This window comes from Ranitomeya imitator, chromosome 2, assembly GCF_032444005.1.
Source record: "Ranitomeya imitator isolate aRanImi1 chromosome 2, aRanImi1.pri, whole genome shotgun sequence".
In the NCBI taxonomy this organism is placed as follows: domain Eukaryota; kingdom Metazoa; phylum Chordata; class Amphibia; order Anura; family Dendrobatidae; genus Ranitomeya; species Ranitomeya imitator.
The window spans coordinates 277,592,312-277,618,890 of NC_091283.1; the positions used below are offsets into that span (position 1 = coordinate 277,592,312).

General features: G+C 44.1%; 1 protein-coding gene and 1 long non-coding RNA gene across 2 annotated transcripts in view; one reads left to right on the forward strand and one right to left on the reverse strand.

Moving 5' to 3' along the window:
- Positions 1-8,926, forward strand: part of LOC138666932 (oocyte zinc finger protein XlCOF7.1-like) — a 52,700-nt gene extending 43,774 nt beyond the window's left edge. Inside the window, exon 6 of the mRNA XM_069755126.1 lies at positions 1,167-8,926. Within this exon, the coding sequence (XP_069611227.1) occupies positions 1,167-2,032 (866 nt within the window). The 3' untranslated portion in view covers positions 2,033-8,926. The remainder of the gene's footprint in view (positions 1-1,166) is intronic.
- Positions 1,269-24,722, reverse strand: LOC138666936 (uncharacterized). The gene is made up of 10 exons (XR_011318577.1): positions 24,305-24,722; positions 21,631-21,927; positions 21,489-21,554; positions 21,330-21,389; positions 14,566-14,990; positions 11,889-12,185; positions 11,747-11,812; positions 11,588-11,647; positions 11,067-11,298; positions 1,269-1,352 (listed from the first exon to the last, which is right to left on the reverse strand). It is a non-coding gene; the product is annotated as an uncharacterized lncRNA (long non-coding RNA).
- Positions 24,723-26,579: the final 1,857 nt, after the last annotated feature.

Genomic DNA, 26,579 nt, shown 5'->3' on the forward strand with positions numbered 1-26,579 from the left:
TTAGAATGGTGTCACATTTCGTTATTTTCTATCATATAGACCCCTCAAAATGACTTCAAATGTGATGTGGTCCCTAAAAAAAATGGTGTTGTAAAAAATGAGAAATTGCTGGTCAACTTTTAACCCTTATAACTCCCTAACAAAAAAAAAATTTGTTTCCAAAATTGTGCTGATGTAAAGTAGACATGTGGGAAATGTTATTTATTAACTATTTTTTTGTGACATATCTTTCTGATTTAAGGGCATAAAAATACAAAGTTTGAAAATTGCAAAATTGTAAAAAATTTTCGCCATATTTCCATTTTTTTCATAAATAATCTCAAGTAATATCGAAGAAATGTTACCACTTACATGAAGTACAATATGTCACGAAAAAACATTCTCAGAATCAGCGGGATCCGTTGAAGCGTTCCAGAGTTATAACCTCATAAAGTGACAGTGGTCAGATTTGTAAAAATTGGCTCGGTCATTAAGTACCAAATTGGCTCTGTCACTAAGGGGTTAAAGGATATACATGGATTTGGGCTTACACAGAGACCCCTAGGCTTGTGCCACGTTGTTACCTGCTGTTCTGTTGCATGAGATGGAAGGAAGAATATTCAGGTTGCTGGGTCAGAACCAGGAAGGCAGAGAAAATACCTAATCAGAAGATGCAAGAGTAGTCAGTAAACGGGTCCGGGTCGCAACAAGTAATTAAAACAGAAGCCAGGAGCTGAGCATAGAGGACTGAACCAGAGGAGAACAAGCTTGTATCTGGCACCTTCCAGCAGAGCTGATATTGCTGGATTGGTTTATTGAAGCCATGTTGCTTTTCAAAAGACTTTGAGCCACTAATAATGTGGAAACCTGTTTTTCCACTGACCGATGATGGACCTCAGTGAGGACTTTATTTCAGATGACTAGAGTTTTTATTTGTATTATTTTTGCCTGCAATACAGTTTGGTGACTTTTTATTCGATATTTGGGAAGCAGAGTGAACAAACAATGGAGCACCACGATCTACTCGTGCATCTTATGAGGTTTTCTATTAGCCTGTGAGCTGTCATTGTCTTGGTAAATAAATATTTTACATAACTTGCTATTTTACAGACAGTTTAAGTAGAAATGTTCAAAAATATAAGTCAAGGATATTTTATTCCAAATTTGTGTGTTTTTTTTTTTGGCAGGTGACTGTACCAGGACACCAGAGGGACAGCTGACATCTTCAATTTTTAAATCAGATGATCTAGAGATTCCACAGGATACAATTAAAGTAAATGCCAGAACTCCAGATACACCAACATCCCTTCACAGCGATGATCTCTCATCTGATCCTTTCAAACAGGTCCTGTCTTCTGATTCATTACAGACTACTAAGGAAAATCAAAGTCACAAAATAAGCATTCAAAAACCAACTGGTCGTAAAGCAAAAAAATCATTTTCATGTTTAGAATATGGAGAGAGTTTTCCTTTCAAAAAATCCTTTGTTAAACCTCAAAACATTCACACAGTAGAGAATAACTATTCTTGTTCCACGTGTGGGAAATGTTTTAATTGGAAATCCCATCTGGTTCGTCACCAGAGAACTCACACAGGGGAGAAGCCATTTTCATGTTCAGAATGTGAAAAATGTTTTAAGATGAAATCAGATCTTCTCAAACATCATAGAATTCACACAGGGGAGAAGCCATTTTCATGTTCAGAATGTGGGAAATGTTTTGGCTTTAAATATATTCTTGATACACACCAAAAAATTCACACTGGGGAGAAGCCATTTTCATGTTCAGAATGTGGAAAATGTTTTATGACGAATTCAGAACTTCACAAACATCATAGAATTCACACAGGGGAGAAGCCATTTTCATGTTCAGAATGTGGGAAATGTTTTAACCGTAAATCGATTCTTGTTAAACACCAAAAAATTCACACTGGGGAGAAGCCATTTTCATGTTCAGAATGTTGGAAGTGTTTTACAGCGAAATCAGATCTTCGCAGACATCAGAAAACTCACACAGGGAAGAAGTCTTTTTCATGTTCAGAATGTGGGAAATGATTTTTATAGAAATCATTTCTTCTTGGTCACCAAAGCACCCACACAGGGGAGAAGACTTTTTCTGTTCAGAATGTGGGAAATGTTTTGTGAAGAAAACATCTCTCCTTAGTCACAATAAAAGTCTCTTAAGGGAGAATCCTTTTTTATATTTTTAGGGTATGTTTCCACTGTCAGGAATGGCTCCGTATTTGGTCAGGATTTGACGCAGGTAAAATATGCACCTGAGGTCACTGGCAGGCCATCTGCGTTTTTACACGCTTTTTTACATGTATTTTTGATGCGGTTTTTCATTTGAAATAAAGCTAATTGAAAGTTGGCTTCTGGCAAGGAAAAAAAAGTGATTTCCTGTTTGCAGATATATTGGGATATGTTCCCATGGTCAGTATACGCTGCGCGTTGGACGCTGCATTCATCCGCAATGTCCAACCTGCAGCATCCAGCTGTTACATCATAGTGGATGGGATTTCTAGAAATCCCATGTCCATTATGCGTGCACAGATGCCCACAGCTCACCCGCAGAAATGGACATGCGGCACGTCTTTCCAGACTGCAGCATGTCCATATATGTAGTGGAGACACTCTGTCTCCACTGGGTAAATTACCCATTCACTGGTTAAATTACCCATTCACTATCATTAGATGCGGTAAAACCACAACATCTTCCTAGTCACATGAGTATTAAGTGCGGGAACGCAGTTTACTACACATGTGTACTAATTTACATAATGGTGAATCTTATGACACATCCAGACATACATGACACAGGAAGTGAAGCAAAGCACAGAGAGGTCCTTGCCTTTTTAATAAATAAATAATTTAAAAAAAAAATGGCCTGGGGTCCCCACATATTTAACCAGCCAGAGTAAGCAGACTACTAAAAAACTGGTATTTCAGGTTGTCATGGATCCAATATCCATGAACCTTACCAGCCTGATATTACCAGGCTGCAGCAGTCTGCTTACCTTGGATGGTTAGCACAAATTGTGGGATCCCCTCAAAAAAAACAGCGTGCAGTCCCCCTATTTTTGTTCACCAGCCAAGGAAGAAGCAGACAGCTGTGGCCTGGTATTCTCAGGCTGGCGAGACCCATGGATTTTGGCCAGGGCCGGCGTCAGCATCCGGACAAATGCCGGGGCCCTGGCGAGACAGGAGGGCCCAATCAGAGCCGGCGTTAGGGGCAGGCAGCTGCCTAGGGCCTCCACTCCCCCAGGGGCCCTCGGCTAGCGGCACATCACGCTGTCACGGTCACGCCCTGACTGGTGGGCGTGAGCTCGGGGGGTTTGTGGCCCCACTGAGCCACAAAACCAGACTACCCTGGAAGGGGCGCGACTATGACAGCTGCCTGGGTTTTAACTGGAGCCTCTGATGGTAACGTCAGGCTTGTGCAGCAGGCAGCTGCCAGGTGCTACTCCAGGGTGGTGTCTGGCTGTGGCTGCTCATCCCACTTGGGAGACAGGAACACTAGGATTGGTGCGAGCATCAGGCAGGACTAGCAGATGAGCGCAGATGAGATTCAGACGAGTAGGCTGGCACGGCTGAGACACAGCTGGCAGACACGGCAGAGAATACAGGGCTGGCAGGCATGGCAAAAAACACGGGGCTGGAAGGAACACGGCAGAGAACACAGGGCTAGCAGGAACACGGCAGAGAACACAGGAATGGTAGGGACGGTGTATGAAGGTGTGGTGTATGAAGGAACAGGTAGGAACCTGTTCACACAGGAAGAGAATCGCAAGGCTGCGGACAGGAGCGGTATAGCAGCAAGAGATAGCGCAGCAGTAAAAGCTAAGCAGAGCAGAACCACAAGAATATGGAGAGGAGCTGCAGCAAGAGATTTCTGCAGCAGCAAAGCAGAGCAGAACCACAAAGAATGTGGAGAGGAGCTGCAGCAAGGGATTACTGCAGAAGTTAAGCAGAGCAGAGCCACAAAGAATGTGGAGAGGAGCTGCAGCAGGAGATTACTGCAGGAGCTAAGTAGAGCAGAGCCACAAGGAATGTGGAGAGGAGCTGCAGCAAGAGATTACTGCAGCAGCAGAGCAGAACGGAACGGAGCAGAACTGCAGGAGTGCGGAGCAGAGGTAAAGCTACAGAGCAGGCAGAGCCGCAAGAGTGCAGAGTAAAAGCAGACTGAGAACACAAGGAAAGACACAGCAGGGAAGGAAGCCACAGACAAGGAGACCGAGATAAGACTAAGTACAGACAAGGCAATGGAACAAGACACAAGGACAAAGACACAGGGACCAGGATATTCTGCCTCCTGGAGGGCGGACAACAAGATCAAGGCAAGGAGAAAAGCCTCCAGAGAGGGAGTAACACAACGCAAGGCCTGGCAGACTCAAAGCTAAACACAAACTGAACTAACACATTGCACAGGACCAGTCCACTGGGTGGAGCTGCACTAAATACTGGAGGCCTCTTGGTAATTGGTCAGGAACAGATTAGACAGATGCACCTGATTCCTATAAGAACCAGAGCGTTCAGGCGCCGCCCCCTTATGCACACAGCCAGGAAGCATGCAGAGAGCAGAGACACAGAATATGGAGCTGGCATGAAACAGAAACCACAACATGGCCTGGAGCAGTGGGTAAGATAGTGTGAGACATGAGAGACCATGCCGTGATGCCAGCAGAGTTGCTACACACGCAGCCGCTATAGGGCCTCTGTGAGGCAGGGGGGCCCGCCTGTCGCCAGCGCCATATCCCCTGCCGCCGCACTGAACTATACCGGCATCTGCCGGTAAAGTTCAAAGCAAATGATGGAGGAGAGAGCGTCACCTGACGCTCCCTCTCCCATCATTCCCCACCCTGACACTGCCGCTGCGAGTGCGCGATGAGATCGCACACTCGCTGTGTGTCAGGCAGTGCAGTGGCAGCCGCAGAGACCGGAGCAGGGAGCAGCGTGGGCACGTTGAGAGGTGAGGAGTGTTTTTTTTTTTTATCAATAACAGTGAGTACTGGACTATGGGTCCATTCTTGGGGGTAGGTGGGCTGTGCTGTATACTACATGTTTGTGATATATACAACATGGCTGTGTAATATACTGCATGGGCTGTGCTATATACTATATGGGCTGGTATATGCTGCGTGGGCTGTGCTCTATACTACATGGCTGTTATATATACTATGTGGGCCGTGTTATATACTATTTGGCTGTGCTATATACTATATGGGCTGTTATATGTTACGTGGGTTGTGCTATATACTATATTGGCTGTTATATGCTACGTGGGCTCTGCTATATACTATGTGGCTGTGTTATATACTACGTGGCTGTGTTATATGCGCTCATGAATCGTGGTATGTGTTAAAGGGGGGGGTCCACTGAGACTCTTTTGCCCGGGGCCCTCAAAAACCTGGAGCCAGCCCTGATTTTGGCCCTCACCAGCCGCCCCACAACTGGCACTTTATTCAGATCTTCCGACTTGTTCTGTAGCAGTAGCAAGTGGGGTAATATTTGTGGGGTTTATGTCACCTTTGTATTCAACCAAATAAACAACTATATGTGTGGTCGTGTATCTGTATAAATATATAACACCTATAGATATGAAACAACAACCAATGATATGAGATTAAAATATAAAAATTATATTTTAATCTCATATCATTGGTTGTTGTTTCATATCTATAGGTGTTATATATCACCTTTGTATTGTCAAGTGACATCAAGCCCATGGATTAGTAGTGGAGAAGTGTCTATAAGACACCTATCCATTACTAATCCTATAGTTACATGGGAAATAAAGACACAGCCAGAATAAAATCCTTAATTAACCATACTTACTGCATCACCTAATCCCTGAATCCTTCGATCTCCTGCAACAAAAATAAAATACGGTATATACTCGAATATAAGCCGAGATTTTCAGCCCATAGTTTTTAGGCTGAAAGTGTCCCTCTCGGCTTATACTCGAGTCATTGTCCCTGGGGGGTCGGCTGGGGAGAGGGAGCGGCTGCTGTGACATACTCACCTGCTCCTGGCGTGGTCCCTGCATCTCCGGTCTCCGGGCGCTGACAGCTTCTTCCAGTGTTGAGCGGTCAAATGGTACCACTCATTACAGTAATGAATATGGACCCGACTCCACTCCCATAGCAGTGGAGCCGCATATTCATTACTGTAATGAGCGGTAACAGTGACCGCTCAATGCTGGAAGAAGCTGTCAGCGACCGGAGATACAGGGACCGTGCCAGGAGCAGGTGAGTATAATGGGGAGGGGGAGCACTGTGCGATATAAACCACTTTCTCCTTCCACCGCCGGGCTCCGTCTTCCACGTCCTCTGCAGTGACACCCAGGTCATAGGGCGCGATGACGTGGTTAGTCCGCGCCCTCTGCCTGAATGTTAGTGCAGAGGATGCGGAAGACACAGCGGCGCCGGAATGAGGACCGGTGAGTATTACAAGTGCCGGGGGCCTGAGCGACGAGAGGTGAGTATGTCATTTTTTTTTTTTATCGCAGCAACAGCATATGGGGCAAATATCTCTATGGAGCCTCTTATGGGGCCATATTCAACGTTTGTGCAGTACTCTATGGGGCAAATGTCTGTATGGAGCATCTTATGAGGCCATAATCAGCATTTGTGCAGCATTATATGGGGCAAATATCTCTATGGAGCATCTTATGAGGCCCTTATTAACATCTATGCAGTACTGTATGGGGGAAATGTGTCTATGGAGCATCTTATGGGGCCAGTATTAACCTTTGTGCAGCATTATATGGGACATATTTTAATATGGAGCATCTTATGGGGCCCACCAGTAACTGTATGGAGCATTATATGGGGCTCCTGATTCGATATGGATATTTAAAAGCACTAAACCTACTGATGTCTCAATTAATTTTACTTTTATTGGTATCTATTTTTATTTTTGAAATTTACTGGTAGCTGCTGCATTTTCCACCCTAGGCTTATACTCGAGTCATTAAGTTTTCCCAGTTTTTTGTGGCAAAATTAGGGGGGTCGGCTTATACTCAAGTATATACGGTAATAAACTAACACAAATACTTCCTGTCCGCCTTAGTCCATTACCGAGTGTCTCACGATGAGTCCAGCTCTGCTACATCTGGATGCCTTTAGCTGAATGGTGACATTATGCCACCATCCAGCCTGGCATCCAGACACAGTGGAGCTTGTAGATGACCACCGGAGATAACTCGGTCTACGGCAGTAACCTGCCAGGCATTTCTCGCGGTCAGCTGAGCTCATCGAGAGAACTGCAGTGGATGCGAACTTCCGGCTGAAGCAAGGTAAGACATTATTTATATTAGTACACATGCGTAGTAAGCTGCGTTTCCTCACTTAGTACGCATGTGACTATAAAGATAATGCAGTATTACCGCATGTAATGATAGTCTATGGGAAATTTATGCTGTGGAGACTGAGCGTCTCCGCTACATAAATGGACATGCTGCGGTCTGGAAAGACCCTCTGCATGTTCGCTCACGCAGGGCTGCCGCAGGCGTCTCTGAACGCATAGTGGAGATGGGATTTCTTGAAATCCCACCCATTATGCTGTAACATCTGGACGCTGCGGATGAACGCATCATCAAACCCGCAGCGTTTACTGACCGTGGAAACATACCCTCAATGTTGTACATATTTTGCTTGAAAATCAACTCTTAATAAACTTCAGAGCAGTCACACAAGGGAGAAGCTTTTTTTATGTTCAGAATGTTGGAAATGGTTTAACTGACAACAACCCCTTGTCAATCCTCATGTTTGGCCTCATTAAAATAAAAATACTCATCTTTTCCGTGCCGGCGCCGTTCCAGCGGTGTCAGGACCCACATTCCCGAGGCTCACTGAGGGTGTTACATCACAGGAGCCCTGCTCCCAATCACTGCCGGCTGTACTGTCCCCGCCTTTGGATGTATTGAATATCAACTGGCAGCCAGGGCGGCGGCTGCTCTCTGACTTCCTCCTGATGTTTGATTTGTCCGAAGGTGGGGGATGGTGACGCCAGTGCTGATTGGGGGCAGGTTTCACATGATGTAACAACCTCACATGAACCCCGGGAACGCAAGTACCGACACTGCTGGAAAATGCCACACAGAGAGAATCCATTACCATACCTGGAGTGTGAAAAATGAATTAATGGAAAACCATATTATATGTTATTGACAAATTGTACAAAAGGTATAACAGACAGTTGTATAATTGAATGAGAATGGGAGATTACTTTACAACTTACCATAGGTTTTTGACTATAAGACACTGTTATAAAAAACATTAAAATCCATACAGTAATACCTGCCTATAAGCCCCAAATCAGTAGTGGTCAGATCGCTGACTCCAGCCATGTCATGTTTACTATCTATATGGGAAGGTAAAATCGCGATAAAAAACATAGCGGCGATCTTGATCTTCTGTGGTCTGCAGGAGTGAAGCTTTTATTAATGTTGGTAATTTTATAAAATCCTGAAGGGCTGAGAACATCCCACCACCCGGCCCACGTGAGGTCATCAAGGAGGGGTGTCTGGGTGTAACTTACGTGCTGATAAAAGGTCAAGGCTAATTATGATCTGGGTTCATGCAGAAAGATATATATCAGTGTATGTACGATCCCGTTCACTGGACGTTCCCAATCGCAGTGCTCTCCTTCACTAATCCAAATCATCTCTGTGATCACCATAGTAAGTCTCCTGTGTTAATCTTGTTTATTTCATGCTCTGCATATGATGTATTGTTTAACCTCTTTGTAAAATCTTTTTTTATAAATCAGATAAATTTTTCTTGAATTTTTCTACATACAACAAAAGACAACACCCATCCAAACCCCTCCCCCTCCTTGTTCTGGACCACATAGCAATTAGCAAGTATCTTATTATATTAATCAACATATTTAATCTGAATACGGCAATCTGTGCACTCATGTGAAAATAAACATTATGAAAGATAAGTCCCAAGTCTCCAAGTTCTTTAGTTTTCACCTGAAACAGGAAGGACATTATGGGAACAGATTTTATATTCTTCACTCCAAGGACGTTAATCTGACATATCTCTATCGATACAAGTAATAATATTACCCAGCTATCGCCAAGTAAGGACATAATATGCCTTGGTGAATTTTCCAATCCTCCCAAATTTTACAGTATTCATGCAGGGTTCTCCTCTTTTGATATACTCCTTCCAGACATAGCAGTTGATTCATTTTTTCCATAAATTCCCTAAACGTAGGTGCGCCCTGTCCAAGTGTGCTGCTATAATTTTCTGGCTTGATAGAACGTTTTTTAAGTGCCAACTTTTATTTGCATCTTCAGCAACCACATCCACAAAAACCAAGACACAAACCAGAGGATGTGTAGGAATCACAACCCTTAATACCGAGTATGTCGTCTATGACTTGGGTCCAGAAATTCCAGATGGCAAACCAGCAGGGCCCGAACCGCATCTCATGCAAAAGTCCTCCTCTCTTACCCCAATTTTATGCAGGAATTTGGGAGTCCTGTATACCCGATGCAGCACGTACATCTGTGACAGCCTTTGTACCTCACTAGCGGACAGCTGGGGAATCGAGGATAATATGTCATCCCACTGCTCATTGTCAATTACCCCTTAACGACTGCCGATACGCCTTTTCACGGTGGCAATTAAGGGTACTTAGACCACAGCGCCGCTTTTTAACGGCACCTAGGAAAAAGTATATAGCGCCCCCCACAGTCGGAATTTTTCCAGGGTCTTGGTTGCCGAGAGTACCCGAGACCCCAGAGAATATGATTCGGGTCGGTTTTTACAGACCCTGGGGTTGCGATTGCCATTATTTACCATATAATGGCAACCACAAAAAAAAAATCAGGTTTACAGTTTAATTTCTCTCTCCTCTGATGTGATCAGCTCAGATCGCTCCTATTTAGCTGAATCACAGCAATCTGGCATCAACAACCATAGAGGTCTTAAGGAGACCTCTGATTCTCATGCTGACGCATCTCTGACCCCTGATCACGTGATGGGGCACAGCGATGCACGCATTTCCATCCCGATGGCTGGAAGGGCTAGTTAAATGCCACTGTCAAGAGTTTGAAAGCGACGTTTAACTAGTTAATAGGCGCATGCGGATCACGATTCCACCCGCTCCTACTGCGGGCACATGTCAGCTGTTCAAAACAGCTGACATGTCCCATCTTTGATGTGGGCTCACCGCCGGAGCCTGCATCAATAGCAGAGAAAATTACCGCACACTCAATACTGGTATAGTGCTGAAAAAGGTATATGCCAATTTTATTTAGAAAAATAATACAAAAAATGGTAGTAGCCACATAAGTAGAGGTAGACAATGAACCCGACGTTTCGACCCTCCCGGGTCTTATTCATGGGGTTACTGGAAAGGCAAAGAAACCGTATAGGTAACAGTGTCATATATACAAAGAGAACGGCATAACTGTACATATAGAATATATATACAAAATAACCAACCAAAGGGAAAGGAGGGGGAGAAAAAGGGGATATGTACACAGCAAATCACAAAATAAAACGGTCATACAAAAAAGAACGGCGGCACCACAATGTCATATGGAAAGAAGATCACGGTTATTAGACCATAGAAGGAGCCCGCATCAAAGCGGGGGTTCTGTCCTCGGATGTACTATTCCGTCTGATGAGAGAAAGGGGTTAAGGGCATAAAAATTAAAATTTAGAAAATTGTGAAATTTAAAACATTTTCACCATATTTCCATTTTTTTTATGAATAAACGCAAGTTATATCGAACAAATTTTACCACTAACATGAAGTACAATATGTTATGAAAAAACATTCTCAGAATCATCAGGATCAGTTAGTGTTCCGTAGTTAGGCCTCTTTCACACTTCCGTTGTTACAATCTGCATAGGATCCGTCAAAATGTTTAAAAGATGGATCCTGTGCTGATTGTAAAAAACGGATGCACTGGAGTCAGTTTTTTGACGGTTCCAGTGCATCCTAGAAGGCTATGTGCACACGTTGTGTATGCGTCTTCGCCGCGGTTTTTCGCGGTGAAAACGCATACACAACAACCCATGATAAAAATAATTTAAAAAAATGAAAAAAATCGTGATATTCTTACCTTCCGGCGTCTCGTGAAGCCTTCCCGATGCTTGCAATGCTCCGTTCTCCGTGATGCATAGTGAGACAATGGGAAAAAGAACCGTAAGCACTACCCTGTGGAGGTGCCCGGGTAGGATCCCACACCATATATCAATATAAAATAAACCCGACACTCAACTTATGGTGAATCTCTTGGGATTTATTAACGAGAGAAGATAAACTTTTCGGCCAATATTGGCCTTCCTCAGTAACTATGTACAAAATAACAAAGAAAACAATATGAGTTAACATCACTCAAAAAAAAAAGGAAAACAAAGTATGTACACAAACAAAAAGATACGGTCCTGTGAGGAGTATATATTATACTATAACACGGAGTTCAAAAGTCACAACACAATAGGCTATGCACAAGACAAAACAATGGTCAGCATCTAGCAGGGAACAAGGAAATGGTATAACATAATAATGAAAATCCCAATGCACTGCCAAGTGCCATATGGGAACAAAGAGAATGTACAAGTGGGAAACAGAGGAACATACCGTACTGCCAATAGGAGCGGTGAAAGGTGAGGCAGTGAAATTCTGCCAGTGCTGTGAGTTCTATGGGAGTGGTGAAAATGGTATTAGTAAATATATGGCAGAGGTATAAATAAAGCCCCAAATGTAGGAGATCATAGTAGTGGAGTATAATTGTCCTACCAGGAAGTAGATAGAAGCAGACTCACAGGGTCCGACCAAAACAGGGTCTGGAATAGCGTGGGTGGCCTGTATGGGGAGCGCATGGTAGGTAAAAGCACTGCAAATGATGGTAGTGAGAGCTAAAGGTGGGAGGATAACAAACCTGAGAGGAGCTGTGGAACAGATTAGTCCATGCGACGCGGTGTCCACCGCTTGTCTGCCTGGATGAGCAGCGTGCAGTGAATATAACAGGAAGTGGGCATGGCTTAAGTCCGAGGCTGAATGTGTGAGACTACACATAGAGAGAGGAGAAAAGCTGGGCGTGACCTCATCATGCGTCCCACAGGGGTATGGTGGCTCAGAGGGAACGTGTCAGAAGCAGAGCTGGTCCAAGTGGTAAAAGGAAAGACCGTGCATGATATAGTGGATCCTAGGTGGCTGAAGGTCAGAAGCGGCGATTCTGAAAAGGAGACGTACAGTTAGAATAGGGTATATATCACCGATAAGCATATAACACAGGACAATAAACCTAGATTGAACTAATAAGGCATACTATACAGAATACTCTTATAGGAAGAATAACAGATCATATTCTCTGTTGAGACCCCTGGGATAGAGGGTCCCTAGTGTGTGGATCCAATATGCCTCACGTTGTTTTAATTTTTGAATGCGGTCACCACCCCTCCGTGGTTGTGGTACATGCTCAATTATCTGAAATCTCAATTGAGAAACGTTATGATTATGTGCAATAAAATGTTCAGGTATGGGGAGAAGAAGGTTCTTGCAACGTACTGTGGATTTGTGCTTAGATATTCGGTCTTTAGCTGGCTGTGTCGTCTCACCAATGTACATCAGGCCACAGGGGCATTTAATCAGATAAACTACAAAAGCTGTGTTGCATGTGTAGTATCCCCTTATATTAAAACATTTGCCTGAGTGTGGATGATGGAATGAATCACCCCTGATAACATTGCTGCATTGATTGCAATGGAGACAGGGGAATGTGCCAAATTTTGGATTCTGTAGAAATGATTGCCGTGGGACGGTGTTAGGAGGGGCAACGTCTGCTTTTACCAATTTGTCCCTGATGTTAGGTGCTCTCTTGAAGCAGGGAAGGAAAGGTGTGCAAAACTCAGGGACTTTAGGATGTGCCTCCTGTAATAGATGCCAATGTCTACGGATAGTTCTGTGGAGTACATAGGCATAAGGATGATAGGTGTGTACAAAAGGAATCCTATTAGACCCACCCGCCCTATTAGTAGATTGTGTATGGTTTGTGTTCTGTAGGACTGAGTTAGGGTAGCCCCGCTGTCGGAACTTATCGTGGAGTTCTTCTACCCTAGCCGGGCGTGTGGTGTCGTTAGATACTATGCGGTTAATCCTATGGATCTGAGACTTGGGTATTGAGGTTTTCATAGATTTGGGATGGAAACTGTTGAAGTGGAGAAGGCTGTTTCTATCTGTCTCTTTAGTATACAGATCAGTGGACAGTGATCCATCATCCTCCTTTATGACCAATGTATCCAGAAAACTGAGTTTTTTTAGGTCGTAGGCCATGGTAAAAGATAAACCTGGCCATGAGGTATCTAGGAATTGGTGGAAAGTCTGCAGAGATTCCAGTGGGCCTTCCCAGATGCAAAAAATGTCGTCGATGAAGCGTTTCCATGACCGTATGTGGTTATGGTAAAGGGGATGAGTGTAAATGAGTGTAGCCTCATAATCTGCCATGTAGCTGTTAGCGTAAGGGGGTGCTACGTTAGACCCCATTGCGGTCCCCCGTATTTGTAGGAAAAACCTATCCTGGAACATAAAGAAGTTCCGTGTAAGTACAAGTGTGAGCAGTTCAGTACAGAGATTGACCTGATCCCCTATCATTCCGGTAGAACAAAGGAGCCGACGTATTGTGTCTACACCCTCCTTGTGTGGGATGGAGGTATATAAATCCTTTACATCAAATGATACTAGGAATGCTCCGTTAGATATGTTCCCAAGTTGTCTGATGTGGGATAGGAAATCGCCCGTGTCTAGAATAAAGGAGGGTGCATTTTTGGTTAAAGGTGTAATGATCTTTTCAAGGAACACTGATAAAGGGGATAAAATAGATTCAGTTGAGGCCACTATGGGTCTGCCAGGGGGACATTGTAGATTCTTGTGAATTTTTGGGAGGGTGTAGAACACCGGGGTGACGGGGTGTTTTTGAGTGAGAAATTCACATGTTTTTGAGTCTACTATCCCCAGATCTAAGTATTTCTGTAGGGTCTCTGTTATGAGTGTCCTGGTCTCATTGGTAGGGTCCCTTGGAAGTTCCCTATATATGGTAGCATCATCAAGTTGCCTCAAAATCTCCCTAACATAATCAGTTTTATTCATTACCACAATGGCTCATCCTTTGTCAGCGGGCTTAATGACCAGATTGGGGTCATCTTGTAGGGATCTAAGGGCCTGTTGGTCATGGGCTGTGAGGTTAGGGGCGAAATGTAGCTGGCCATTATTAATGTTTGTGCATAGATCCTGGAACGATTTATGTACTAAGTCAATGAATGCTTCCAGTGTGTGTGAGCCACGTGGGGGTCTGAATGAACTCTTAGGGCTCAGGCCCAGGCTCTCTGCTGTTAATAATCTGGGGCCAGACCCACTAGGTGCTGTGGGGTTAGTCTGGGAAGGCATCTCTGAAAAGTATGCTTTTAATCTAAGACGACGGAAAAATTTCAATAGGTCCATTTCGAGTTCAAATGTCCTGCACGTATATGATGGGCAATAGGATAAGCCTTTTTGCAGTATATTGTGTTCGGCTATCCCCAGAGTCCTGGAAGAAATATTGACAACTAATGGCCAATTACCTGTGAACGGGTCACTCGTTGTTGTATGTTGTCTCTGCCCGTACCTCTGGCCTCGTCTGGTCCTCTTCTTCTGTATTGTCTCCGGCCTTTCGATAAAAAATGGCTCGTGGGTGCTGGTTCTCTCCTCTCTGGCTCGGACCCCGAGGTGGAAAAGTCTACTGAATATCTCGAGACATTTCTGTTTGAGGCCCACATTGTGGAGGGTTTGCTGCGCCATTTATAGACTCGGTCCAAGTCGTAGTCCTCGGTATCTGTGGCGAATTTGTTTCTTTTCTTGTTTTCTGTGTCTTTCCGATGTAGATCCAAGACAGTTTGAATCTGAGATTTCAAGGTACTTAATTCCTCAGCAGTACTCGCCGAGGACAGTTGCGTCTCGATACTCTGGATCCGGGCTGAGCTGGATTCAATCTCCTTATGGAGATGTTCTATGGTTAAAGTGATTAAATCGAAAGAACATTTATTGAGTATTTTCTCAAATTTACAGCAATATTCCGTAGAGTCACTAAAGAGAGTGGGACGTAGAGGGACTCTCAGGCCACGTGGTATGCGCTGGACCCGTAAATACTCAGTGAGAGTTGCGCAGTGCAGTTCTATATTGATAAGGTGACGTTGTTCTCTTTCCAGGTCCCTGCCCCTGGTTTCCCTGGGGGGGACTTTAAGAAAGTCACTGGAGATGGTAGATTGTGCTATGATATTTGAGGTCTCCTCAGCGTTATACGAGAAAACCGCGGAGGTCATGACCGTGGGGTGTGCTATACGTAAGGGTACACTTATGGGAAAAAGAACCGTAAGCACTACCCTGTGGAGGTGCCCGGGTAGGATCCCACACCATATATCAATATAAAATAAACCCGGCACTCAACTTATGGTGAATCTCTTGGGATTTATTAACAAGAGAGAAGATAAACGTTTCGGCCAACTAATCCTATAGTTACATGGGAAATAAAGACACAGCCAGAATAAAATCCTTAATTAACCATACTTACTGCATCACCTAATCCCTGAATCCTTCGATCTCCTGCAACAAAAATAAAATACGGTATATACTCGAATATAAGCCGAGATTTTCAGCCCATAGTTTTTAGGCTGAAAGTGTCCCTCTCGGCTTATACTCGAGTCATTGTCCCTGGGGGGTCGGCTGGGGAGAGGGAGCGGCTGCTGTGACATACTCACCTGCTCCTGGCGTGGTCCCTGCATCTCCGGTCTCCGGGCGCTGACAGCTTCTTCCAGTGTTGAGCGGTCAAATGGTACCACTCATTACAGTAATGAATATGGACCCGACTCCACTCCCATAGCAGTGGAGCCGCATATTCATTACTGTAATGAGCGGTAACAGTGACCGCTCAATGCTGGAAGAAGCTGTCAGCGACCGGAGATACAGGGACCATGCCAGGAGCAGGTGAGTATAATGGGGAGGGGGAGCACTGTGCGATATAAACCACTTTCTCCTTCCACCGCCGGGCTCCGTCTTCCACGTCCTCTGCAGTGACACCCAGGTCATAGGGCGCGATGACGTGGTTAGTCCGCGCCCTCTGCCTGAATGTTAGTGCAGAGGATGCGGAAGACACAGCGGCGCCGGAATGAGGACCGGTGAGTATTACAAGTGCCGGGGGCCTGAGCGACGAGAGGTGAGTATGTCATTTTTTTTTTTTATCGCAGCAACAGCATATGGGGCAAATATCTCTATGGAGCCTCTTATGGGGCCATATTCAACGTTTGTGCAGTACTCTATGGGGCAAATGTCTGTATGGAGCATCTTATGAGGCCATAATCAGCATTTGTGCAGCATTATATGGGGCAAATATCTCTATGGAGCATCTTATGAGGCCCTTATTAACATCTATGCAGTACTGTATGGGGGAAATGTGTCTATGGAGCATCTTATGGGGCCAGTATTAACCTTTGTGCAGCATTATATGGGACATATTTTAATATGGAGCATCTTATGGGGCCCACCAGTAACTGTATGGAGCATTATATGGGGCTCCTGATTCGATATGGATATTTAAAAGCACTAAACCTACTGATGTCTCAATTAATTTTACTTTTATTGGTATCTATTTTTATTTTTGAAATTTACTGGTAGCTGCTGCATTTTCCACCCTAGGCTTATACTCGAGTCATTAAGTTTTCCCAGTTTTTTGTGGCAAAATTAGGGGGGTCGGCTTATACTCAAGTATATACGGTAATAAACTAACACAAATACTTCCTGTCCGCCTTAGTCCATTACCGAGTGTCTCACGATGAGTCCAGCTCTGCTACATCTGGATGCCTTTAGCTGAATGGTGACATTATGCCACCATCCAGCCTGGCATCCAGACACAGTGGAGCTTGTAGATGACCACCGGAGATAACTCGGTCTACGGCAGTAACCTGCCAGGCATTTCTCGCGGTCAGCTGAGCTCATCGAGAGAACTGCAGTGGATGCGAACTTCCGGCTGAAGCAAGGTAAGACATTATTTATATTAGTACACATGCGTAGTAAGCTGCGTTTCCTCACTTAGTACGCATGTGACTATAAAGATAATGCAGTATTACCGCATGTAATGATAGTCTATGGGAAATTTATGCTGTGGAGACTGAGCGTCTCCGCTACATAAATGGACATGCTGCGGTCTGGAAAGACCCTCTGCATGTTCGCTCACGCAGGGCTGCCGCAGGCGTCTCTGAACGCATAGTGGAGATGGGATTTCTTGAAATCCCACCCATTATGCTGTAACATCTGGACGCTGCGGATGAACGCATCATCAAACCCGCAGCGTTTACTGACCGTGGAAACATACCCTCAATGTTGTACATATTTTGCTTGAAAATCAACTCTTAATAAACTTCAGAGCAGTCACACAAGGGAGAAGCTTTTTTTATGTTCAGAATGTTGGAAATGGTTTAACTGACAACAACCCCTTGTCAATCCTCATGTTTGGCCTCATTAAAATAAAAATACTCATCTTTTCCGTGCCGGCGCCGTTCCAGCGGTGTCAGGACCCACATTCCCGAGGCTCACTGAGGGTGTTACATCACAGGAGCCCTGCTCCCAATCACTGCCGGCTGTACTGTCCGCGCCTTTGGATGTATTGAATATCAACTGGCAGCCAGGGCGGCGGCTGCTCTCTGACTTCCTCCTGATGTTTGATTTGTCCGAAGGTGGGGGATGGTGACGCCAGTGCTGATTGGGGGCAGGTTTCACATGATGTAACAACCTCACATGAACCCCGGGAACGCAAGTACCGACACTGCTGGAAAATGCCACACAGAGAGAATCCATTACCATACCTGGAGTGTGAAAAATGAATTAATGGAAAACCATATTATATGTTATTGACAAATTGTACAAAAGGTATAACAGACAGTTGTATAATTGAATGAGAATGGGAGATTACTTTACAACTTACCATAGGTTTTTGACTATAAGACACTGTTATAAAAAACATTAAAATCCATACAGTAATACCTGCCTATAAGCCCCAAATCAGTAGTGTTCAGATCGCTGACTCCAGCCATGTCATGTTTACTATCTATATGGGAAGGTAAAATCGCGATAAAAAACATAGCGGCGATCTTGATTTTCTGTGGTCTGCAGGAGTGAAGCTTTTATTAATGTTGGTAATTTTATAAAATCCTGAAGGGCTGAGAACATCCCACCACCCGGCCCACGTGAGGTCATCAAGGAGGGGTGTCTGGGTGTAACTTACGTGCTGATAAAAGGTCAAGGCTAATTATGATCTGGGTTCATGCAGAAAGATATATATCAGTGTATGTACGATCCCGTTCACTGGACGTTCCCAATCGCAGTCCTCTCCTTCACTAATCCAAATCATCTCTGTGATCACCATAGTAAGTCTCCTGTGTTAATCTTGTTTATTTCATGCTCTGCATATGATGTATTGTTTAACCCCTTTGTAAAATCTTTTTTTTATAAATCAGTTAAATTTTTCTTGAATTTTTCTACATACAACAAAAGACAACACCCATCCAAACCCCTCCGCCTCCTTGTTCTGGACCACATAGCAATTAGCAAGTATCTTATTATATTAATCAACATATTTAATCTGAATACGGCAATCTGTGCACTCATGTGAAAATAAACATTATGAAAGATGAGTCCCAAGTCTCCAAGTTCTTTAGTTTTCACCTGAAACAGGAAGGACATTATGGGAACAGATTTTATATTCTTCACTCCAAGGACGTTAATCTGACATATCTCTATCGATACAAGTAATAATATTACCCAGCTATCGCCAAGTAAGGACATAATATGCCTTGGTGAATTTTCCAATCCTCCCAAATTTTACAGTATTCATGCAGGGTTCTCCTCTTTTGATATACTCCTTCCAGACATAGCAGTTGATTCATTTTTTCCATAAATTCCCTAAACGTAGGTGCGCCCTGTCCAAGTGTGCTGCTATAATTTTCTGGCTTGATAGAACGTTTTTTAAGTGCCAACTTTTATTTGCATCTTCAGCAACCACATCCACAAAAACCAAGACACAAACCAGAGGATGTGTAGGAATCACAACCCTTAATACCGAGTATGTCGTCTATGACTTGGGTCCAGAAATTCCAGATGGCAAACCAGCAGGGCCCGAACCGCATCTCATGCAAAAGTCCTCCTCTCTTACCCCAATTTTATGCAGGAATTTGGGAGTCCTGTATACCCAATGCAGCACGTACATCTGTGACAGCCTTTGTACCTCACTAGCGGACAGCTGGGGAATCGAGGATAATATGTCATCCCACTGCTCATTGTCAATTACCCCTTAACGACTGCCGATACGCCTTTTCACGGTGGCAATTAAGGGTACTTAGACCACAGCGCCGCTTTTTAACGGCACCTAGGAAAAAGTATATAGCGCCCCCCACAGTCGGAATTTTTCCAGGGTCTTGGTTGCCGAGAGTACCCGAGACCCCAGAGAATATGATTCGGGTCGGTTTTTACAGACCCTGGGGTTGCGATTGCCATTATTTACCATATAATGGCAACCACAAAAAAAAAATCAGGTTTACAGTTTAATTTCTCTCTCCTCTGATGTGATCAGCTCAGATCGCTCCTATTTAGCTGAATCACAGCAATCTGGCATCAACAACCATAGAGGTCTTAAGGAGACCTCTGATTCTCATGCTGACGCATCTCTGACCCCTGATCACGTGATGGGGCACAGCGATGCACGCATTTCCATCCCGATGGCTGGAAGGGCTAGTTAAATGCCACTGTCAAGAGTTTGAAAGCGACGTTTAACTAGTTAATAGGCGCATGCGGATCACGATTCCACCCGCTCCTACTGCGGGCACATGTCAGCTGTTCAAAACAGCTGACATGTCCCATCTTTGATGTGGGCTCACCGCCGGAGCCTGCATCAATAGCAGAGAAAATTACCGCACACTCAATACTGGTATAGTGCTGAAAAAGGTATATGCCAATTTTATTTAGAAAAATAATACAAAAAATGGTAGTAGCCACATAAGTAGAGGTAGACAATGAACCCGACGTTTCGACCCTCCCGGGTCTTATTCATGGGGTTACTGGAAAGGCAAAGAAACCGTATAGGTAACAGTGTCATATATACAAAGAGAACGGCATAACTGTACATATAGAATATATATACAAAATAACCAACCAAAGGGAAAGGAGGGGGAGAAAAAGGGGATATGTACACAGCAAATCACAAAATAAAACGGTCATACAAAAAAGAACGGCGGCACCACAATGTCATATGGAAAGAAGATCATGGTTATTAGACCATAGAAGGAGCCCGCATCAAAGCGGGGGTTCTGTCCTCGGATGTACTATTCCGTCTGATGAGAGAAAGGGGTTAAGGGCATAAAAATTAAAATTTAGAAAATTGTGAAATTTAAAACATTTTCACCATATTTCCATTTTTTTTATGAATAAACGCAAGTTATATCGAACAAATTTTACCACTAACATGAAGTACAATATGTTATGAAAAAACATTCTCAGAATCATCAGGATCAGTTAGTGTTCCGTAGTTAGGCCTCTTTCACACTTCCGTTGTTACAATCTGCATAGGATCCGTCAAAATGTTTAAAAGATGGATCCTGTGCTGATTGTAAAAAACGGATGCACTGGAGTCAGTTTTTTGACGGTTCCAGTGCATCCTAGAAGGCTATGTGCACACGTTGTGTATGCGTCTTCGCCGCGGTTTTTCGCGGTGAAAACGCATACACAACAACCCATGATAAAAATAATTTAAAAAAATGAAAAAAATCGTGATATTCTTACCTTCCGGCGTCTCGTGAAGCCTTCCCGATGCTTGCAATGCTCCGTTCTCCGTGATGCATAGTGAGACAATGGGAAAAAGAACCGTAAGCACTACCCTGTGGAGGTGCCCGGGTAGGATCCCACACCATATATCAATATAAAATAAACCCGACACTCAACTTATGGTGAATCTCTTGGGATTTATTAACAAGAGAGAAGATAAACGTTTCGGCCAATATTGGCCTTCCTCAGTAACTATGTACAAAATAACAAAGAAAACAATATGAGTTAACATCACTCAAAAAAAAAAGGAAAACAAAGTATGTACACAAACAAAAAGATACGGTCCTGTGAGGAGTATATATTATACTATAACACGGAGTTCAAAAGTCACAACACAATAGGCTATGCACAAGACAAAACAATGGTCAGCATCTAGCAGGGAACAAGGAAATGGTATAACATAATAATGAAAATCCCAATGCACTGCTAAGTGCCATATGGGAACAAAGAGAATGTACAAGTGGGAAACAGAGGAACATACCGTACTGCCAATAGGAGCGGTGAAAGGTGAGGCAGTGAAATTCTGCCAGTGCTGTGAGTTCTATGGGAGTGGTGAAAATGGTATTAGTAAATATATGGCAGAGGTATAAATAAAGCCCCAAATGTAGGAGATCATAGTAGTGGAGTATAATTGTCCTACCAGGAAGTAGATAGAAGCAGACTCACAGGGTCCGACCAAAACAGGGTCTGGAATAGCGTGGGTGGCCTGTATGGGGAGCGCATGGTAGGTAAAAGCACTGCAAATGATGGTAGTGAGAGCTAAAGGTGGGAGGATAACAAACCTGAGAGGAGCTGTGGAACAGATTAGTCCATGCGACGCGGTGTCCACCGCTTGTCTGCCTGGATGAGCAGCGTGCAGTGAATATAACAGGAAGTGGGCATGGCTTAAGTCCGAGGCTGAATGTGTGAGACTACACATAGAGAGAGGAGAAAAGCTGGGCGTGACCTCATCATGCGTCCCACAGGGGTATGGTGGCTCAGAGGGAACGTGTCAGAAGCAGAGCTGGTCCAAGTGGTAAAAGGAAAGACCGTGCATGATATAGTGGATCCTAGGTGGCTGAAGGTCAGAAGCGGCGATTCTGAAAAGGAGACGTACAGTTAGAATAGGGTATATATCACCGATAAGCATATAACACAGGACAATAAACCTAGATTGAACTAATAAGGCATACTATACAGAATACTCTTATAGGAAGAATAACAGATCATATTCTCTGTTGAGACCCCTGGGATAGAGGGTCCCTAGTGTGTGGATCCAATATGCCTCACGTTGTTTTAATTTTTGAATGCGGTCACCACCCCTCCGTGGTTGTGGTACATGCTCAATTATCTGAAATCTCAATTGAGAAACGTTATGATTATGTGCAATAAAATGTTCAGGTATGGGGAGAAGAAGGTTCTTGCAACGTACTGTGGATTTGTGCTTAGATATTCGGTCTTTAGCTGGCTGTGTCGTCTCACCAATGTACATCAGGCCACAGGGGCATTTAATCAGATAAACTACAAAAGCTGTGTTGCATGTGTAGTATCCCCTTATATTAAAACATTTGCCTGAGTGTGGATGATGGAATGAATCACCCCTGATAACATTGCTGCATTGATTGCAATGGAGACAGGGGAATGTGCCAAATTTTGGATTCTGTAGAAATGATTGCCGTGGGACGGTGTTAGGAGGGGCAACGTCTGCTTTTACCAATTTGTCCCTGATGTTAGGTGCTCTCTTGAAGCAGGGAAGGAAAGGTGTGCAAAACTCAGGGACTTTAGGATGTGCCTCCTGTAATAGATGCCAATGTCTACGGATAGTTCTGTGGAGTACATAGGCATAAGGATGATAGGTGTGTACAAAAGGAATCCTATTAGACCCACCCGCCCTATTAGTAGATTGTGTATGGTTTGTGTTCTGTAGGACTGAGTTAGGGTAGCCCCGCTGTCGGAACTTATCGTGGAGTTCTTCTACCCTAGCCGGGCGTGTGGTGTCGTTAGATACTATGCGGTTAATCCTATGGATCTGAGACTTGGGTATTGAGGTTTTCATAGATTTGGGATGGAAACTGTTGAAGTGGAGAAGGCTGTTTCTATCTGTCTCTTTAGTATACAGATCAGTGGACAGTGATCCATCATCCTCCTTTATGACCAATGTATCCAGAAAACTGAGTTTTTTTAGGTCGTAGGCCATGGTAAAAGATAAACCTGGCCATGAGGTATCTAGGAATTGGTGGAAAGTCTGCAGAGATTCCAGTGGGCCTTCCCAGATGCAAAAAATGTCGTCGATGAAGCGTTTCCATGACCGTATGTGGTTATGGTAAAGGGGATGAGTGTAAATGAGTGTAGCCTCATAATCTGCCATGTAGCTGTTAGCGTAAGGGGGTGCTACGTTAGACCCCATTGCGGTCCCCCGTATTTGTAGGAAAAACCTATCCTGGAACATAAAGAAGTTCCGTGTAAGTACAAGTGTGAGCAGTTCAGTACAGAGATTGACCTGATCCCCTATCATTCCGGTAGAACAAAGGAGCCGACGTATTGTGTCTACACCCTCCTTGTGTGGGATGGAGGTATATAAATCCTTTACATCAAATGATACTAGGAATGCTCCGTTAGATATGTTCCCAAGTTGTCTGATGTGGGATAGGAAATCGCCCGTGTCTAGAATAAAGGAGGGTGCATTTTTGGTTAAAGGTGTAATGATCTTTTCAAGGAACACTGATAAAGGGGATAAAATAGATTCAGTTGAGGCCACTATGGGTCTGCCAGGGGGACATTGTAGATTCTTGTGAATTTTTGGGAGGGTGTAGAACACCGGGGTGACGGGGTGTTTTTGAGTGAGAAATTCACATGTTTTTGAGTCTACTATCCCCAGATCTAAGTATTTCTGTAGGGTCTCTGTTATGAGTGTCCTGGTCTCATTGGTAGGGTCCCTTGGAAGTTCCCTATATATGGTAGCATCATCAAGTTGCCTCAAAATCTCCCTAACATAATCAGTTTTATTCATTACCACAATGGCTCATCCTTTGTCAGCGGGCTTAATGACCAGATTGGGGTCATCTTGTAGGGATCTAAGGGCCTGTTGGTCAAGGGCTGTGAGGTTAGGGGCGAAATGTAGCTGGCCATTATTAATGTTTGTGCATAGATCCTGGAACGATTTATGTACTAAGTCAATGGATTCCAGTGTGTGTGAGCCACGTGGGGGTCTGAATGAACTCTTAGGGCTCAGGCCCAGGCTCTCTGCTGTTAATAATCTGGGGCCAGACCCACTAGGTGCTGTGGGGTTAGTCTGGGAAGGCATCTCTGAAAAGTATGCTTTTAATCTAAGACGACGGAAAAATTTCAATAGGTCCATTTCGAGTTCAAATGTCCTGCACGTATATGATGGGCAATAGGATAAGCCTTTTTGCAGTATATTGTGTTCGGCTATCCCCAGAGTCCTGGAAGAAATATTGACAACTAATGGCCAATTACCTGTGAACGGGTCACTCGTTGTTGTATGTTGTCTCTGCCCGTACCTCTGGCCTCGTCTGGTCCTCTTCTTCTGTATTGTCTCCGGCCTTTCGATAAAAAATGGCTCGTGGGTGCTGGTTCTCTCCTCTCTGGCTCGGACCCCGAGGTGGAAAAGTCTACTGAAGATCTCGAGACATTTCTGTTTGAGGCCCACATTGTGGAGGGTTTGCTGCGCCATTTATAGACTCGGTCCAAGTCGTAGTCCTCGGTATCTGTGGCGAATTTGTTTCTTTTCTTGTTTTCTGTGTCTTTCCGATGTAGATCCAAGACAGTTTGAATCTGAGATTTCAAGGTACTTAATTCCTCAGCAGTACTCGCTGAGGACAGTTGCGTCTCGATACTCTGGATCCGGGCTGAGCTGGATTCAATCTCCTTATGGAGATGTTCTATGGTTAAAGTGATTAAATCGAAAGAACATTTATTGAGTATTTTCTCAAATTTACAGCAATATTCCGTAGAGTCACTAAAGAGAGTGGGACGTAGAGGGACTCTCAGGCCACGTGGTATGCGCTGGACCCGTAAATACTCAGTGAGAGTTGCGCAGTGCAGTTCTATATTGATAAGGTGACGTTGTTCTCTTTCCAGGTCCCTGCCCCTGGTTTCCCTGGGGGGGACTTTAAGAAAGTCACTGGAGATGGTAGATTGTGCTATGATATTTGAGGTCTCCTCAGCGTTATACGAGAAAACCGCGGAGGTCATGACCGTGGGGTGTGCTATACGTAAGGGTACACTTATGGGAAAAAGAACCGTAAGCACTACCCTGTGGAGGTGCCCGGGTAGGATCCCACACCATATATCAATATAAAATAAACCCGGCACTCAACTTATGGTGAATCTCTTGGGATTTATTAACCCCTCTGTGACCTTAGACGTACTATCCCGTCGAGGTGCCCTGGGCTTATCTGACCCTGGACGGGATAGTACGTCATAGCCGATCGGCCGCGCTCTCGGGGGGAGCGCGGCCGATCGCAGCCGGGTGTCAGCTGCTTATCGCAGCTGACATCCGGCACTATGTGCCAGGAGCGGTCACGGACCGCCCCCGGCACATTAACCCCTGGCACACCGCGATCAAAGATGATCGCGATGTGCCGGCGGTGCAGGGAAGCACCGCGCAGGGAGGGGGATCCCTGCGGGCTTCCCTGAGCCCCCCGCAGCAACGCGATGTGATTGCGTTGCTGCGAGGGTCTCCTCACCTCCCTCCCTGCTCGAGCCCCGGATCCAAGATGGCCGCGGATCCGGGTCCTGCAGGGAGGGAGGTGGCTTCACAGAGCCTGCTCAGAGCAGGCACTGTGAAGCAGCCTGCACTCCTATCAGATCAGTGATCTGACAGAGTGCTGTGCAAACTGTCAGATCACTGATCTGTGATGTCCCCCCTGGGACAAAGTAAAAAAGTAAAAAAAAAATTTTCCAAATGTGTAAAAAAAATAAAAAAAAATATTCCAAAATAATGAAAAAAAAAAAAAAAATATTATTCCCATAAATACATTTCTTCATCTAAATAAAAAAAAAAAACCAATAAAAGTACACATATTTAGTATCGCCGCGTCCGTAACGACCCGACCTATAAAACTGTCCCACTAGTTAACCCCTTCAGTAAACACCGTAAGAAAAAAAAAAAAAAACGAGGCAAAAAACAACGCTTTATTATCATACCGCCGAACAAAAAGTGGAATAACACGCGATCAAAAGGACAGATATAAATAACCATGGTACCGCTGAAAGCGTCATATTGTCCCACAAAAAAAAGAGCCGCCATACAGCATCATCAGCAAAAAAATAAAAAAGTTATAGTCCTGAGAATAAAGCGATGCAAAAATAATTATTTTTTCTGTAAAATAGTTTTTATCGTATAAAAGCACCAAACCATAAAAAAATGATATAAATGAGGTATCGCTGTAATCGTACTGACCCGAAGAATAAAACTGATTTATCAATTTTACCAAACGCGGAACGGTATAAACGCCTCCCCCAATAGAAATTCATGAATAGCTGGCTTTTGGTCATTCTTCCTCACAAAAATCGGAATAAAAAGCGATAAAAAAATGTCACGTGCCCAAAAATGTTTTCAATAAAAACGTCAACTCATCCCGCAAAAAACAAGACCTCACATGACTCTGTGGACCAAAATATGGAAAAATTATAGCTCTCAAAATGTGGTATTGCAAAAAATATTTTTTGCAATAAAAAGGGTCTTTCAGTGTGTGACGGCTGCCAATCATAAAAATCCGCTAAAAAA